Raw genomic sequence first — 18,175 nt, 5'->3', positions numbered from 1 at the left:
ACATCCAGCATAAGCATTAAAATTTTGTAACCACTGGAAACTAAAAGGGGCTGCAAATTAGGTATAAAATCTGAAACCTAGGTTATGGTGTACACACGCACTCAGTCGTGTCCAACTCTTTGTGACCCTCCGTGCTGTAGCCCACCAGGCTCCTCTGCCCTTCAGATTTTTCAGGAAAGAATACTGGAGTGGGTGCCATTTCCTTCTCCAGGGGATTTTCCCAAGCCAGGGATCAAACCCGTATCTCCTGTGTCTCCTGCACTGGCAGGCGGACTCTTTACCACTGAGCCACCAGAGAAGCCCAGGTTATGGTGTACCAGTTATCTATTGCTGAGAACAATCCAACCCAAACCGAAGTGGCTTAAACCGTGACATTTACTCTGTTCATGAATCTATAGGGTTCGCAGGGACAGCTTGTCTCTGTTCCACTTGGAGTTAGCTGGGGTGGTTTGAAGGCTGAGCCTGAACTTATTTGAATCACTGGGGTGGGAAGACTCAAACAACTGGGGGCTAACCTGTGGGAGTCCCTCTGGCTCTCTGCCGGGCCTCTCTTGCATGGAGGCTTTGAGGTTGCCAGACTTCTCACATGCTGGCTCAGAACTACCAAGGAACATTTTGAGAGAGAAAGAGAAAGATCCCAGGTGGAATGTTTTTATGACCTCGCCTCAGAAGTCACGTTATTTGTGCTGTGTTCTATTAGCAAGGCAGTTACATAGGTCTAACCAGGCTCCAGGGGAGGGAATATTGACCCCACATCTCAGTGGAAGAGTGTCCACACCACACTGTAAGATGACCATGTGGGATGTGATATATTGATAACGGCCATCTTTGGAAAATACAAGCTGCAGTACATGATTCTATTTGTTCTATAGTAGTGAAAATATAACTTCAAAGAAATCGAGCTAGAAAATAAAAACACAGAAAAACCACAGAGCCATCTGATTACATTATTTCATGTCGGCAGATCATTTCCAAGTGTGAATTTGTGTTCCCCTCATCAATATAAACACATCAAACCCATGGCAGCTATAACCATCTTTCTAGATGCAATTCTGATCCTGTCACTGACCCTCTTAAAATGACCCTTTAGCTCCCTGTTGCTCCCCAAATAGATTCCAAACCCCTGAACATGGCTTACAAGCCCTTCACACCTGGCCTTGTTTATTGATTTCCAACCTCACCTTTGATGCCGCCTCCCTGTCCTTTATGCTCCAGCTACCCTGAACCACTTGCTAGTATCCAAACTTTCTTTGGCCTTTTGTACTTGCTGTTTTCCTCTTCTGGGACTTTTCTCTGCCACCAGGCTCTTACACCTCTTGTCTCTCCAGCTGCTATTCTTTTTTCTGGACTCAGCTTCCCTAACGTGATCTTCCTCCTACCTCCCACCTAACTGGCCTAGGGCTCTCATCTTTCCTTCCCATATGCTCTCAAAGCACTCTGTGCCTGTGCTGAGGCCCTCCAGCATCAGTTAACCAGGCTGCATCACCCCCTCCATCCCCATGTGGGAAAATAGTTTTATTTTATTCCCCACTGTATGCAGTGCTTGAAGCATGGCAGGGGCTCAACAAATATTGGTTAGAGAAATGAATCTGTGCCTTAAATAGCCCACTAGGTTCAAGTAAACAGCCCTCCCACAAGCCTGAGATAGCTATGGTCCTGTCTTGAATGTTACAACTGAGGTAGGGCCAAAGCTGGTTGGGAGACTTTGGAATTTTCAGGAAAATATCAGCTGCTGTATATGGCTGGATCTGTTCCTAGCTTTGGAGGACTCATTCCAAGGCAAGGCCAGGGAGTAGCTCCAGGACATCTTTCCTTGTTCCACAACAGTCCTGGTGGGCAGGCCTGCCTGACAGGGACACACCTCGGCAACAGCTGGTAAGATGTTTGTTTACTTGCTGTGCTCCATCCAGAGCCTATTTCTGGAGCAGGTACTGGACGCAAGCCTGTGCCATTCCAGCACTGATCTTGCCAAGCCCTGAGCCAGGAGAGACAGCAGCAGTCACTTACCTTATCTCCCTGGATCCAACCTTCTCTGGATATACCCAGTCATGACCTTTTTGCCCTGTTGGGAATTGCCCTTCTCTGCCGCTAAGGTTTAGCAGTAAATATTGCTCCATGTGCTCTTTCTGTTTCATTAAGGACAAGAGGAAGGAAGAAAGTTAAGGGTGATAAGAAAGGCTCTCTCAACTCATAAATTTTACTGATTTGAGGAAGTCTTAACTGGAGTTCCTTGGGAGTTCCCAGGGTCTAAGGAAACAGATCAGCATTTTTGGCCAATAGAATTTTTCCTATGGTTAGTCTCATTTCTGAAACAGAACTGGAATACTAAGAGGTCATTTGACTAACTTACGATCCCACAGTAAGCCACAGCATGGATAAAGATAGCACCTTGGTTTCAAATTTAGGACTGATACATCCATTGCCTAAGTTAAATTTATATTAAAAAGCTAGCTTTGGAAACTAATACCAAATTTTCTTTTTTTTTTGTAAATAGTTTCACCTTGTTTTTAGACAAATCACTTAAGTTGTCAGCTCTAAACCAATTAAGAAACCATAGTTACAAACCACTGGACTCCCTTCTGTGGAAGCCTGTCTCTGCTAAGAGTGAAGTGAAAGGGCAGCCAGAGATCCAGGGCCTTCCCCTCACCCCCGCCCCCAGTTTTCACCCTGGGCTGACCACCTTTCAGCCCTACAGTTTCTTCTCAGTTCCTCTAAATCAACTCCACCTCTATTCACACTAAGATTCCTGTTACTTAGGTCGAAAATGGGAGAAAGGGAAAAGGCAAAGGTGGAATCCTGAGTAACACTTTTCTGGTTCAGAAGCCTTCTCTAACCATCGATGAGCAGCTGCTCTTCGGGAAAATATTTCAGACCTCACTGCTTTTCTTCTTAAATTGTTGTTACTGAGGAAAAATAATTTTGTTTATCATGCAAGGAGAAGGAAAATCTTCCCTCCCACCCCTTTCCTTTCTAAACCTATCCCTTCATCTGAAAGCCGTCAGATGGCTCTGTAGGAAGAGTGAGGGCTGGCACCTGAACCAGGAAGAATCCTTTGCAAGCTTAGCCCAGGACCAGATGACTGTCAGTGTCTGGCTTCCTCCAAGTGTCTGGGGAACAGAGAGGGTCACTCACTTTATCAAAGACATCCTACTAATAAAAGGCAGTAGGAATAAAGTTAACACCAGCAGTCAATGGCAAAAAAAAAAAACCAAAAAAACAAAAAACAGAAAATAAATCAGGAAATTATGACAAAAATATTCATATAACCTGGTTGGTTCCCATCCTTTTGGACAAGGCAAAATTTCTAAATCTACTTGATTTAGAAATGAGCAAATGTTCGCTGGATATTTTTATGGCTACCTGTTTATCATTAGGGATTTGGAACCTACTACCCAAAAAGAAGCTCCATTGGAGCCCTAACCCCAGAGCTCCTACCCTCATAGCACCGAAGTCTGGCTTGTCAGAGGGCACGTATTAAAAAAGGAATCTTCCCTGGTGGTCCAATGGTTGAGAATCTGCCTGCCAATACAGGGGACACCAGTTCGATCCCTACTGTGGGAAGACCCTACATGCCCAGGGGCAACTAAGCCCATACGCCACAACTACTGAAGCTCACGTGACCTAGAGCCTGCCCCACAGGAGAAGCAACTGCAAAGGGAAGCCCACGCACTGAGACTAGAGAGGCGGCCTCTTCTCTGCAACCAGAGAAAGCCCGCTCGCAGCAACGAAGACCCAGCACAGCCATAAATAAATAAGTAAACAAACCTTAAAAAAAAAAAACAGTAATCTGGCAGAGGTTATCAGCTCTCCTGCCCTGACGTGTGTTTGTCTTTAACTCCTCACTGCCTGGAAGCACCTCTCTGGGAGGAATTGGGTTAATAACACCACACACATGGCTAGTCTGATGAGAAGAGTTTTATGTGGGCGATACAAACTGAACAAGAACACCATAAACAAGGAAGGAAGCACAGGCTCAGCTAGGAAAGCAGCCACAAGGAGCAGGCGTGGAATTATTCAGGAGCGGTTTCAAATACCAACACCATATTTACATTCTAATTTGGAACCTGGCTCTTTTTAAGCATCAGAGGAAGTTAGGGGAGAAACCATGCATGAGATTAAAAATATATATACATGTATACACAGAGACACCAACATTTTCATTCATTCATGAACATTTTCGTTCATTTTCCCCACAAGAAACAAATTTCCTAAAGTCCCTATATTTATTACAGAGTTGGCAGAGAAGCCCCAGCTGGAGCTTGGATTCAAGGAGGCAGACTTCACTTTCTTTGACCCTACACACCCCTGACAGTTTACCAATGGAACACTTGGAACATGGGCGGGAACATTCAAAAGAGGCAAGAAAAAGTACAGCTCATTTAATTTATGCGTTATACACAAGGGCATCGGTTTTTCCAAATACCTTCACGCTTTGTCCTTTACTAGGTTCTTAGCAGACTTCTCACCTGCAGCAACAGAGCTCAGACAAGCTGTGAGACACAGAGTAAGGTGGTACTTTGATCCAGTGCACACTGGGTCAGGCACTTTACTCAAGACATTCACACATGCCAGACCCTGGCAAATCCTCAGGGGGCTGTGGCTTCATGCTTCGTGGAGTGGAAGGCTGGGCTTTTTCCCTCCCTAGATACCTCCTTGCTGCCGCCGTCACTGCCAATGAGTGCTCCGCTGTTCCCTCTGGACTCAAGACAGCTGCTGAGCGTGTATGTGTGTAATTTATTGTTCTGCTGCTGTTGGCTCGTCCCCGGGCGCTGGCTTCTCAACCTGTGACTCTGGAGGAATCAGATACTGGACCTCCTCTGTACTGATGGCTACCTTATCTGGCTGGAGCCACCTCTTGAAATGTTCCAAGGTGCTAGGAAAGAAGAGGAGGAAAGTGTGACTGCATCAGACTTCACTGACTAATTACTTAATGATTATCTCAGATACTCCAAGACTGCCTTCCCACCCACCACCAATTTCTTCCTACAGTTGTTTTTCACTGCTAACACAGGGTGTGGGGCACAACAGCTCCTCTGACAGCTGTGCATCCTAGCAGCTCCATGGTATAATTTACCCCCTAGTGGGCACTTGGGCAATAAGCAGCACTAGGCCCCCTTCAAATGCAGTTTCTGAAGACTTGATGAGAACAGCTGAAGAGCCTATGCCTGTCTGGTCTTTTTTCCTCCAAACTGGAGAGAAGAGAAATTTTCAAGGGGAGGAAACATTTCAAATAAATACCAAATTACTGCATGTTAAGTTGCTTCAGTTGCGTCCAACTCTTTGTGACCCCATGGACTGTAGCCCACCAGGCTCCTCTGTCCATGGGGATTTTCCAGGCAAGAATACTAGAGTGGGTTGCCATGCCCTTCTCCAGGGCATCTTCCCAACCCAGGGATTGAACCCACGTCTCTTATGTCTTCTGTATTAGTAAGGCAGAAACCTGAGCATCTTGGTATCTCTGATACCTGAAGTAGTCTGAAGCTCAATTATACTTACAGCACTTAGTTGCACTAAGTGTGGTTTTTTTGGGTGTTTTTGTTTATTTAGTTCATTCTATAGCAGGATGCCAAGATGGAAACATCTGAGTAGCAATGTCCCCCACAAAGGAATGGCCACTATGCCAGGGGGCTTTTTTTCTTTGGATCTGTGGGAAGGAGGAGGGCTTCCCTGGTAGCTCAGCTGGTAAAGAATCTACCTGCAATGTGGGAGACCCTGGTTTGACTCCTGGGTTGGGAAGATGGAGAAGGGGTAGGTTATCCACTCCAGTATTCTTGGGCTTCTCTGGTGGCTCAGATGGTAAAAAATCCACCTGCAATGCAGGAGACCTGGGTTTGATTCCTGGATTGCGAAGATGCCCTAGAGGAGGGCATGGCAACCCACTCCAGTATTCTTGCCTGGAAAATCAATCCCATGGACAGAGAAGCCTGCCAGGCTACAGTTTATGGGGTCGCAAAGAGTCAGACATGATTGAGCGACCAAGCACAACACAGTGGAGAGGGGGAGGTATCCCTGCCTACCTTCCTTGAGCATCCAGGATCCTCCCCTAAAGGTATTAGACAGACACAATACAATACAAATGACTAGAAATCGTGGAAAGCTCATTCTATGCTCTTCAACAGCAAAAAGTCATATGCCAAAAAATAAGGCCGTAACCAGCAGACTTCAGACACCTACAATGAGGGAGTCCTGTTGTGGACAGTAAGATTTCCCAGCCCACTGCTCCCTTGCCAAAAGCATTCGATGAGGAGGGGTCACCTATCTGGTCTTCACATATGTGAAGAAACACACAATTCCACTACAAAATGGCCTGTGCTTAAAACATACACTTTTAGGTTTAAAACCAAATGCATATCTGTTTCCTGTGCTTGTTCTGAACAGAAAGAAGCATTCCCAAAGATGTAGGCTCAGGGCAATGCAATGTGGGTATTTAATCTTCATCTACCACACATTTCATAAAATGGTTCCAGTTATTTCTACAAGGAAGGGAAATCACATTATTTCATATATTAATAAATACACAGAAACATGAACTTGAGTCTTGGTGCTGATCGGATTTCAGAGAAAAAGAATTCCTATTTGAGAATTATGCAAAAGAAAGTTGTCTTTGTTTCTCAGAACTGGAGAGGAAGGAAATATTAATATTAGTGGGGAGAGAATATAATACCAAATTATTAGTGGCTCAGGAATCAGTGTGTCTTCATCTTTTGTGTTTGGGTCAATTTACTGGGAAAAGAAAAGAGTAAATTTTATATTATTTTCTGAACCCTTGGAAGGTGGCTGGCCTGATCTTAGATGCCATCCTGATTTCTGAAGGATCTGGGGCCACCTTGAGTATTTGAGATAATGTAAGTGAAAATACTTTGCAAGTTAAAAATAAAATGTAACTGTGAAGTTCTATTTCCATGATTTCAGCAGCAGTATCCATCTGATACCATGGGACTCTGAAAATCAATGTTAATGACAGGTTGTAAACTTAGGTTAAATCATAGTCCCCTAAAACCTTGTGTTAAAATTCAGGTTTTTATTTTCCTCATTGATTTTCATTTTGAATAATTTCTTAGTGAATTCTAAAACTCTGTTAGGAAGAATAATATTAGGAATAGCTAACACTTTGTCTTGAGAGTCCCTTGGACTGCAAGGAGATCCAACCAGTCCATTCTGAAAGAGATCAGCCCTGGGATTTCTTTGGAGGGAATGATGCTGAAGCTGAAACTGCAGTACTTTGGCCACCTCATGTGAAGAGTTGACTCATTGGAAAAGACTCTGATGCTGGGAGGGACTGGAGGCAGGAGAAGAAGGGGACGACTGAGGATGAGATGGCTGGATGGCATCACTGACTTGATGGACGTGAGTCTAAGTGAACTCCGGGAGTTGGTGATGGACAGGGAGGCCTGGCGTGCTGCGATTCATGGGATCGCAAAGAGTCGGACACAACTGAGCAACTGAACTAAACACTTTGCTTGACCCTGTGCCAGGCACAAGTTCTAAGTGCTTCATACACAGTAACTCATTTAAGGCTCATAACAACCTTATGCAGTAAGAGCTATTACTCCTGCTTCACAGAGCAGGAAGCTGAGGCACACAAGGGTTACTCACCCAGTAAGTGGCAGAACTCCTGTGCCCAGTGTCAAGCATCATCCTGCTGTTTGTAACAGAATGCCCTCTCCTCCTTTCTGTATCTGGCCCACCTGAAGATACTGTTTCCCTTTGGTACAAAACTAGAGCCCAGAGGGAGCTCAATGGTCTTTCAATTCTTAAAGCACATTGTCACTTCTGCTCATCTGGCTCTTATGCTGCCTCGTTTTCTTAGGTATGTCTTCATATATATTCTTCTCTCCCCAGACTAGTTCTGAGGACCAAAAGAAGGGTCTAGAACGTCGTTACATCTCCCCCTCGTGCCCATGACATCAAGCCCAGTCCCTTCACACCAGAGATGCTTAAGAATTTCATCCATTTGTGCTACACAAATTTGAGTGTCTATAGTATGACAGAAACTCTGTAAGGCAGTGGAGACTCATAGGTAAGAAGACAGTTCCAGTTGTTGACTGATGACTAGTTTCTCAAGTGCAGTGTGTACTTAAAAATGAAGACAGTGGTTTATTCTCAACTCTGTTCAACCTGTGATCAAGATGTAGATGGGGTATTTGCTTTTTGGCAAAAATATCCTTTCTCAAAAATCTGCCACTGGACTAAGAGCAAATAAAGCAACCTTAAAAAGGATGATATTTATCTCAGAAAAGCTGCTGTTGATATCAACTTATATCTGGACTCAGATGTCACTCTCTCTGACTTCTTTAGAGGAAGAGAAATGCTTTTGGTGAAACAGACTATCACGTGGAGCAGGACTAGGAATCAATTACCTCTCATCAGAATCAAGTCCATCCACAAAGAACTCAGATGCTAATTTCTCCTGGAGGAACCGGTCCCAGCATTCCTTCTTTGCTTGGGCCAGGGTTCGAAGCATGTCCTTGGAAGTCACTTCCTGATTTAAACCTTTGATTCTTCTCAGTTTCTTCTCTAAAGAGAGAGGAAGTTGAGCTTAACAAGGAACTTGAATATGGAACAAAAGTAATCTAAAATGCAAAATGCCAACTGAAAAATTCTTATTGATGAGTACAAGCACATTGCTCTCATTTTTTTAAGCACAAACGTACATTTTTCTTTTTCCTTCACAACATCTTCACTCTACATTGTATCAAACAAATGTTTAACTCCAGAAAAAGGAAAACTATAGATTCTCATAAATAAACTGATGGCATATCTTCTTTGAAATCACAGAATCTCAGCAGGTATCTCTCTAAGGAAAGCTTGTTTTCCCTGGCGTGTGATGTGTATACTGTCGTCTTTTTTCAACTCCTGAAAATAGTTTTTCTGAAGAGTAAATGGTTGGGTGTTGTTTTTTGGTAACAGTGTCATAAAGTGGTTTTCAAACCTCATGAGAAAGAATCAGAGAAAATGGAGAGAGATTCAATGGTTCATTAGACACTAAAATTAACTTGATGAGAACACAATAATAAGAGACCTTTAAGATCACTATGTGTGATTAAAGTCTTGATTAAAGAGAACGAATCACCTAACAGTTTTTTCTGAAAGTTGTTCTACTTGTGGCCTGAATGTTGGAGGCTTAATAAAAACAAACATCTTATAATCCCTGTGAGAGCAGTCCATATGGTTTCCTGACAATATATGTTTAGTTCCACTTTGCAGTTTAAGTAAGAACACAAGAAAGAGGGACTTCTCTGGTGCTCCAGTGGCTAAGGATCCAAGCTCCCAATGTAGGTGGTCCAGGCCGAATCTTTAGTCAGAGAACTAGATCCTACATGGTGCAACTAAGATCAAAGATCCTGGGTGCCTCACTTAGACCTGGTGCAGTCAAATAAATAAATATTTAAGAATCAAGAATCCAAGAAAGGGTATCACCATTTGTCTTCTGCCTTAATTTAGTCTTGCCTCCAACTATAATAAATGGGTAAATGATGGCTTTCTGGAAGGGATAGGTGGATAACAAGCCCAGGACCAATAGAAACTTTATGATTTGCAATCTGGTTTTCATTTCTAAGCAAGCCACATCAACTTGAACCCACTTATCAAAACAAATACCTTTTGGTGCTATAAGTTACCACCAAAAGCTCACCATGTGAGAAAAAAAAAAACCTACATTGATAAATGTTAAATATTTGAGGAGTTTTTTCTCTCCAGGAGGATGTGAAAAGGATTATGTACATCTCACACTGAATTGGTTAAAAGTTTTTTTTTTTAATATTTTAATTTATTTATTTGGCTAGTTGTGGAATGTGGGATTTTGTTGCCAGACCAGGAATGGAACCCATGCCCCCTGCATTGGAAGCATGGAATCTTAACCACTGGACCACCAGGGAAATCCCTGAATTGGTTAAAAGTTTTTAATTGTTGCTCTTAGTGCATTCTCTGATATAAGTTTATTTGGCAATAAAAATAATCTTTATATTGTTAGACCTTTTCAAGGTGGGAAGAGGTCTTGGGGCTGGAAGAAGTCTTCCTCTCTCTGTGTGCTGAGTCCCTAGTTAGGTGTGATCAGGCAGAAACAGACGCCCTTGCATCCTCCAAACCTGCCTGCCCTTGTCACCCAGACTCTGCCATAAGCAACAGAAATGCCTCTTACTTTCTTCAGGGAAGGACATTTTAATCATCATGTTAACTGATTTTAGAAAAGATGAGTGGAATTTTAACTTTCTGAACCAGTCTTCAGCAGTCAAAGACATGACTGATTCCATGAAAGATTCTTCTTTTCCCAGGACACAGAGCACCAACAAGCCAGAGGATCTGGTTCTCCAGCTTCCTCAGACTGTTGTTTCTTCTCCTTACCATCACTGAAGACAGATTCTGACTGCCACAACAGAACTGTTAACCTTCTTGGCCATTACTGCATGGATGACTATCCTATTTCTGATGGCTTCCCAACAAATTTCACATTACACCCTCATCTTTCTCATTAGCCATCATTCCACATGTGTTCTTCTCATATTTTTTCTTGCACATCATTAACCAAATGCCTTTTGTTTTTCCAAGACATTTCTTAGCAATATGTAAACCCTATTCTGACTCTTCTTTCTATCCTTCCTCAAAAGCTTCTTCCAGAATTGTCTTTCCTTCTGCAAATAATTATTCCCAGGTTTGGCTCTGTGATATGTTGATGGGTCTCATGGATGTTTAATAAAATAGGATAACACAATTCTAAAGTTTGGCGATCCTGTTCAAGACTGATATTTGTCTTTCCCCTATCAAGGGACAATCTGAATCTCTTTCCTGAGTTAGGAGTCTCTCTAAATACTTAAGGCCATAAAGATAAGTGAAGATGTGTTCAGGAAATATTTTTAAAGTGAAATGGCTAACAAGAGGAAGAATGAACTTTATGTTAACATGTTGTTTAGTCGGGAAGTTGTATCCAACTCTTGCAACCCCATGGACTGTATCGCACCAGGCTCCTCTGTCCATGGGATTTCCCAGGCCAGAATACTAGACTGGGTTGTCATTTCCTTCTCCAGGGGATGTTCCTGATCCAAGGATCAAACCTGAGTCTCCTGCATTGGTAGGCGGATTCTCTACCACTGAGCCACCAGGGAAGCCCATTTTGTCAATATACTCCCATCCCAACAATCATTCTATTAAATATAACAGTTTCTCAAACTGTAGCATCAGGAATCCAAATGGAGCTCTGGGGCCATGACCTTTTTCTTTCAGGAAGGTATAGGTTTGATACTTTTGGGTAACCTGAATACTTGAGCCACTTTGGCCGCCTCATGCGAAGAGTTGACTCATTGAAAAAGACTCTGATGCTGGGAGGGATTGGGGGCAGGAGGAGAAGGGGACGACAGAGGATGAGATGGCTGGATGGCATCACCGACTTGATGGACGTGAGTTTGAGTGAACTCTGGGAGTTGGTGACGGACAGGGAGGCCTGGTGTGCTGCAGTTCATGGGGTTGCAGAGTTGGACACGACTGAGCAACTGAACTGAACTGAACTGAACTGAAGAGTAGGTAAGAGTGTTCTGTAGAATGCCAACAAATAAAGCAAAATTTAGATGAAACAAAGGCCAGAGATGACAAAGACTATTTTAAGGGATATACTGGGAAAACGGGGCTCCTTCCCAATAACCAACCTGAAACCCCCTGTAGAATTACATCTGACAGATACATGTGGTGAGGACAAAAAGAAAAATTAAGAATAGAAAACCAGATTTGATGTAACAGAACTTCAACATGCTTCCTTAAAACCTCCAGCTTCAGATTTAAACAAACAAACAAAAAAGCCATCTAACTTACCTAAAGATGCTAAATACACTTCTGAATCCTGCAAGGGAGCCCAAGGCTTTACAGCTGGCTGTGCAGCAAAGTATGGGGCCTCCCTCTGGCCTGTGCCTGCAGGGTAAGAATCCATAAAGGAGTCTGAGAAGGCATTGCTGGCACTGTCCTCTTGGTCAGGATGTGGCAAGCAGGAACAGATTTCACCCCAAAGATCTGGGCCAGATCTTGTGGTTGTAGAGTCAATGCTTTCAAACATTTTCATTTGGAATCTGAGCTGAAAAACAGAACCTCAAGTGAATAAGAACTCACTTGGGAAGGAAGGTTACAGCCTTTTAATTAGTTTTTCCTAACAAAATTTAAAACGTCTTCTATTACATTCTTATGTTATAGATAAACAGACGACAAAGGGGTAATTGGGTTTCTTTTCTGGCTTTGCACTTGGGTTGTTTTCATAATGAAGTTGGTCTTTTAAAATAGAATTTCTATAAGCCAGACACAAAAGACTGAATGACTGAATGATTCCATTTCCATGAGGTCTCTGCAGTCAAACTCACAGTGACAGAAAATAAAATGGTGGTTGGGATGGGGATGGTAATGGGAGTTATTGTTTAATGGCTACAGAGTTTTAGTTTGGGAAGTTCTAGAAATGGATGGTGGTGATGGTTGTGTGATAATGTTAATGCCACTGAACATTACATCTAAAAATGGTTAAAATGGTAAATGTACATTATGGATGTTTTATACATGTGCAAGCACACACATAGAGGTATTTCTAGGACATTTCCAGTGAGGACAACCATCCTGCACTTTCCTCCAAAGATCTCCAAGATGCGACCACTCTGTCCTCAACCAATTAAATTCTGTTTTCAATAGGACACAGACTAAAAGTCCTGCACAGTTCCATATACAGTACACTAGGATAATAAAAATGCTGCTTGGTGAAACCTGTCAGAGTACTAGCTCATGGGCTCATTACATGGAGAAGCTGAGCTTGAACACGCTTCATGTTCTTATTTAAAAAAACAAAACAAAACAGAAAGTTAGACATTTTCATCATTTTACAGATGAAAAAACTGAGGATCAGAAGCATAACTTGCCAAAGACACATTACTGGTATAGAGTGAATCCTTGATTGGAAACCAGACCCCAGCCGCTCCAAAAGCCATGTTTTTACCCAATAAAACTCAGCCTGTTTGTGACTATGCTGAAAATAGCATGAGCAGAGCTGAGAGGGAACAGCTACCCACAAAGCCCTGGGGGCTTTCATAACTATCTAGTCTGGTAGGATGAACTGACACCTCCTTTCAGGAGGGACCTTTGAGATTAGGTAGGCTGCTTAGGAAAAGATCTGAATGATTTCAGGAGCGAGAGCCCAGGAAGCGCAGGGCCCGGAAGTAAAAGGCCAGATGTGACGGAGGCCCAGTATGAACTGATGCCAAGGGTCACAATGAGGCTCCACTCCCATCCCGAAGTCGTTTGAACCCACCCAAACCAAAACTTTGCTAGCATCAGAGCCCCGGTCCCCCTGTCCCCACTAGGAAGTACCGTCCAGAGCGGAGAAAGAACCCTCGTGTCCAGAGCCGGGGCCTCAATCACTCCAGCCTCAAAGACTGGCTAAGGCGGGACGACTCAGGCCCCCAGGCACCTCTGCGATATCTCGGAATGCGGCCGGAGCCAGGGGTAGAAACTCTGCGCAACCCTGCGCCTCTTCCCCTTACCACAACCGCCTGCCAGCAGCCCGCAAACGCTCGGCTCAGTTTCTTTGCAGGCAGCAGGGAAGAAATAAGGAGGCGGAGTCTCCAGGTGACGGATCCCGGGAGTCCTCCAACCACCGCCCAACCTGGAGATATTCTGTGCGTCGATTGGTCGAGAGGAGTTCAGCTGGGTAAGGAAGTGAGCCGCATAGCGCTTCGGAAACGATGGGCGGGACTGTTGTTGCCTGGATACGGTAGAGCACATACCCTCCGCCCGGGTTTTCCAAGGGGCCAGGTTGATTCCACCTTGGTGGGTTCCAGCCTCGCGAACGCCGCTTTCCACGTGATTCCTGCTCGGATAGGGAAGCCCAGTTTCCAAGGCCTTGACTATTCTTGGTTCCCTTGGCAAGGTAGTCTCCTCAGCAGTTCTCTGGACTGGTGTTGGTCCCCGAAAATTTCAGACCTTCGACACGCAGATTAGAGAATTTATACACCTTGAATGGGGGATGGAGGCGATTACTCTCCTTACGCCCACAGGAGATCCATGTACTTTTCACCAGTTATGACGCTTTCCCACATTGATTTAGTCAATAGGCATCAAGCTTCTGCTGTGTTCCAGGCATTGTGTTAAGCGGGAATTCAAGACAGGTAAGACTTGGTATGGGTCCCAGCTTCATGTTTTGGAGGAAGCGCCATGGAGACAGACATGTTTACAAATCACAGCAAAGAGTTATAGATGACGGAAATGTGGCCAGAGTACATAAAGGAGCCAGTGGTCACGGGAAGTGTGTGTCAGAAAGGCTTTGTTTGTTTGTTTTAAAGAAGATGACCTTTGATATCCTTCAGGGGTTCGCTGAGACATAACCCTCCCAACCTGATCTCCAATTTCCAGGGTCGATTCAGTTCAGTTCAGTCGCTCAGTCGTGTCCGACTCTTTGCGACCCCATGAGTCGCAGCACGCCAGGCCTCCCTGTCCATCACCATCTCCCGGAGTTCACTCAGACTCAGGTCCATCGAGTCAGTGATGCCATCCAGCCATCTCATCCTCGGTCGTCCCCTTCTCCTCCTGCCCCCAATCCCTCCCAGCATCAGAGTCTTTTCCAATGAGTCAACTCTTTGCATGAGGTGGCCAAAGTACTGGAGTTTCAGCTTTAGCATCAGTCCTTCCAAAGAAATCCCAGGGTTGATCTCCTTTAGAATGGACTGGTTGGATCTCCTTGCAGTCCAAGGGACTCTCAAGAGTCTTCTCCAACACCAAAAAGCATCAATTGATCAAGAGCATCAATTCTTAGGTGCTCAGCCTTCTTCACAGTCCAAATCTCACATCCGTACATGACCACAGGAAAAACCATAGCCTTGACTACACGGATCTTAGTCGGCAAAGTAATGTCTCTGCTTTTGAATGTACTATTACTCTCTCACAAAGATATATGTGAGAAAAGACAGTAGCCACCCATCTGTAGAAGTAGCTTGACTGAGGGTATAGTCTCTAGATGTGTCTGAAGCTTCTCAGTGTGGCTATGGTGGTGATAACTACCACCATGTGAAAGGGAACTGCAAGGTACTCTTTTACTTACATTTATGACCATTCTTAGAATATGCAACAGAAGGAAGTGGAAAGCAAGAAAGTTAGAAAACAAAGGAGCAAATAATAGGCAAGATTTTTGCCAGTGCTTATTCATAGAGAATATATGAGGATGGGCAGTTTCCCAGAGTCCTTCAACTGCTGCCTGACCTGGTGACATGAATCTTGTAGCATCTGATTCATAGAAAGGATGACTGTCATAGATTTATGGGTGTTTCATTGAACTGCTCCATAGCCTTTCAATATATATATTGTACTAATTAGTTTTCTCTAATATCCCGCTCACCAAAAAAATACCCTCTTGATTTCAAATTTGGCCACCCATATCTTACATATCTTGATACCAGAATGAGGGTTCCTTTAACAGTAGGCACAAATAGTGGCTGATGTAAAATTGAATACACCTTTCAACTTAAAGTGACAGTTGTAAATTAACAAATGGTCACCTTTTCTGATAGGGCTGCCCAGGTTGGTGCAGTGGCAGTCTACCTGCCAATGCAGGAGATGCAGTTTCCTGGCTTGGGAAGATCCCCTGGAGAAGGAAATGGTAACCCACTCCAGTATTCTTGCCTGGAAAATTCCATCGACAGAGGAACCTGGCAGTGTACAGTCCATGGGGTTGCAAAGAGTTGGATACCACTGTGCACAGCACACCCTTACTAATTCATCCATGTCATTTGAGTTTAATTAGTGTGTGTGCTGAATAAATCCAAACCAGATCCTGGACTTGCAAAGGTGAAACCATAAGCCCTGAGGATCTCCCTCTTCCCAAGGACTGCTCACACTTGGAAGCCACATGACAGCAGTCAACATCCTTCCATCTTAGACTCTATTTTCCCACAGTGATTAGTACAAATATGTTTTTCATTTGTATTCTCAGCCAGCCTAGGCCTTCACTGAGGTCAGGAACCATGTCTTTCTTACCTTTGTATCTCTGAAGCTAAGTGATGCTTGGCACATGTTCAAAATTTATTTGGTGTCTGAATGTTTAAATTAGAAACCTTTTGGTCAAAGACTACACTGAACTGGAGCTAGATCTTGTGATTCACTCTTCAGTCTCTTCTCCAAGTGGCAACCAGGGTAATCTTTTTGGAATGAAAATTGAATTGTCACACACACGCACACAAATTGGATCATCATACACACAAACACACACACACACACCAGAAACTCTTTGATAATTCCCCATTGCTCTTAAAGGCTTAAATTCTTATCAGAGTAAGTTAGGTAGAGTTCTTAGTTCAAATAACAGAGCTCATTCTAGCCAGTTTAAGTGGTAAAAGGGATTAATTAAAGCTGCTCTGTACAATAAAATTCCTGTAATGATAGAAATGTTCTGTATCTAAGTTGTCCAATAAGGTATCTACTAGTTTTATGTGATTCTTGAGCACATGAGATGCAGCTTCTATAACTGAATAACTGAATTTTAAATTTTCTTTCACTTTAATTAAGTTAAATAGCCACATATGGCTAATGACTATTCTCTTGACCATAGGATTAAAATATATTAAGCAGTTCACAGAATCTTAAGATGGGCCAGAGTCAGACTTGGGGTCTATATAGCCAGGAGTTTCTAAACCTCAGTGAAGGACTTCTCAGGGCTGGACACTGGACACAAGAACTTCCCCCATTTTAGTCCCCAATATAACTCCATATATCAATATACAAATCCCTCCAGTGCTGTCTTCTCAAACATGAATTCCACACTGCTATTATGCCTCTGAACCAAAGGCCCTGCCTGATCAAAAGAGCCCAGGTGATGGATGCCCTAGTTGCTAAGGAGTCTGGGAAGGCCAGTTTCTAGATCCTACCTCTTGGAAACAGTACTTAATGTGGTAAATTCACCACACAAAGAAGAGTGTTGAGAAGATGCTGGATGTCCAAAGGGTATGAGAACAGTCTACTTTGAATGGTTTATGTCAGTGCTTTCCAAACTTTAATATGCAGACAGATCATCTGAGGATCTTGTTAAAACAGAGATTCTCATTCAGGAGGTCTGAAGGGAAGAGGGAAAAGATTCTGCAGTTCCAACAAGTTGCTGGATGTTTCCCATGTTGCTAATCCACAGACCACATTTTGAGCAGCAAGGCTTTATACAATTCCATAAGGACTCCCTCTCTAGACCTCTCTTATAGCTTTCTCCTTGTCTGTGTTTCAGACACATTCTGAAAAACACTCTTTACAAAAAAATACAAAAACTTTATTGAAATATAATTCAAACTCCATAAAATTCACCCTTTTGTCATGTGGCTGGTTCTCAGAGGTCTTGGCTTATCTTGATTTGGCTGTTTCTGAGCCTGTTCTCCAGCTCTCTTATGAATCCTATGAGGCACTGCTACTGCTAAGTCACTTCAGTCGTGTCCAACTCTGTGCGACCCCATAGACGCAGCCCACCAGGCTCCCCCGTCCCTGGGATTCTCCAAGCAAGAACACTGGAGTGGGTTGCCATTTCCTTCTCCAATGTATGAAAGTGAAAAGTGAAAGTGAAGTCACTCAGTCATGTCAGACTCTTGGCGACCCCATGGACTGCAGCCTACCAGGCTCCTCCGTCCATGGGATTTTCCAGGCAAGAGTGCTGGAGTGGGGTGCCATTGCCTTCTCCATGAGGCACTAATATCCTTTCAATAATTCTGTCTCATGAAGTTAACTGGAATTGGTTTCAGTATTTTGCATATAAGAATTCTGACAAATACATCTTCTGATCCACTTGGAGTTTTAATCTCAGGCAGGAGCATATGGAAGGCAAATGGGAGCTCTCTAGTCCTCATGCTGTTAAGGAGAAGGACAAATATAAAAATATTTTTTCTGGGGTGTGTGTGCTTAATTACATATATGACAGCTTTATTGAGTTACGAGAAGTGAAAGTTAGTCGCTCAGTAGTATCCGACTCTTTGCGATCCCGTGAACTGTAGCCTGCCAGGCTTCTATGTCCATGGAATTCTCCAGGTAAGAGTACTGGAATGAGTTGCCAATTCCTTCTCCAAGGGATCTTCCCAACCCAGGGATTGAACCCAGGTTCAAAACCTGCATTGCAGGCAGATTCTTTACCGTTTGAGCCACCAGGGAAGCCCTTCAGTTCAGTTCAGTGGCTCAGTCGTGTCCGACTCTTCGC

At 43.6% G+C, this 18,175-nt stretch overlaps 1 protein-coding gene across 2 annotated transcripts; it reads right to left on the bottom strand.

Moving 5' to 3' along the window:
- Nucleotides 1–3,900: 3,900 nt before the first annotated feature.
- On the bottom strand, nucleotides 3,901–13,632 carry CCDC32 (coiled-coil domain containing 32). Of its 2 annotated transcripts, none has more exons than XM_040226927.1 (4): nucleotides 13,503–13,632; nucleotides 11,803–12,058; nucleotides 8,361–8,517; nucleotides 3,901–4,873 (listed from the first exon to the last, which is right to left on the bottom strand). In XM_040226927.1, the coding sequence occupies exons 2-4, from the start codon at nucleotides 12,044–12,046 to the stop codon at nucleotides 4,735–4,737; spliced, it is 540 nt and encodes a 179-aa protein (XP_040082861.1). In that variant the 5' UTR covers nucleotides 12,047–12,058; nucleotides 13,503–13,632; the 3' UTR covers nucleotides 3,901–4,734. The 2 variants fall into 2 exon arrangements, with proteins under 2 accessions (XP_040082861.1, XP_040082862.1); XM_040226928.1 differs by having other exon boundaries at nucleotides 13,330–13,597.
- Nucleotides 13,633–18,175: the final 4,543 nt, after the last annotated feature.

The sequence above is a fragment of the Oryx dammah genome, unplaced genomic scaffold (assembly GCF_014754425.2).
Source record: "Oryx dammah isolate SB20612 unplaced genomic scaffold, SCBI_Odam_1.1 HiC_scaffold_26, whole genome shotgun sequence".
NCBI lineage: Eukaryota > Metazoa > Chordata > Mammalia > Artiodactyla > Bovidae > Oryx > Oryx dammah.
Note: the sequence above shows the minus strand (reverse complement) of the source record. Positions and strands in the feature narration are given on the sequence as shown.

Excerpts from the sequence above, each read along its gene's own strand:
- CCDC32 (XM_040226927.1), bottom strand. The coding sequence starts at position 12,046 with ATGAAAATGTTTGAAAGCATTGACTCTACAACCACAAGATCTGGCCCA. Across the intron at positions 8,518-11,802 it reads AGTGTATTTAGCATCTTTAG|AGAAGAAACTGAGAAGAATC; the intron begins GTAAGTTAGATG and ends CTCTCTCTTTAG. Across the intron at positions 4,874-8,360 it reads GGACTTGATTCTGATGAGAG|CACCTTGGAACATTTCAAGA; the intron begins GTAATTGATTCC and ends CTTCTTTCCTAG.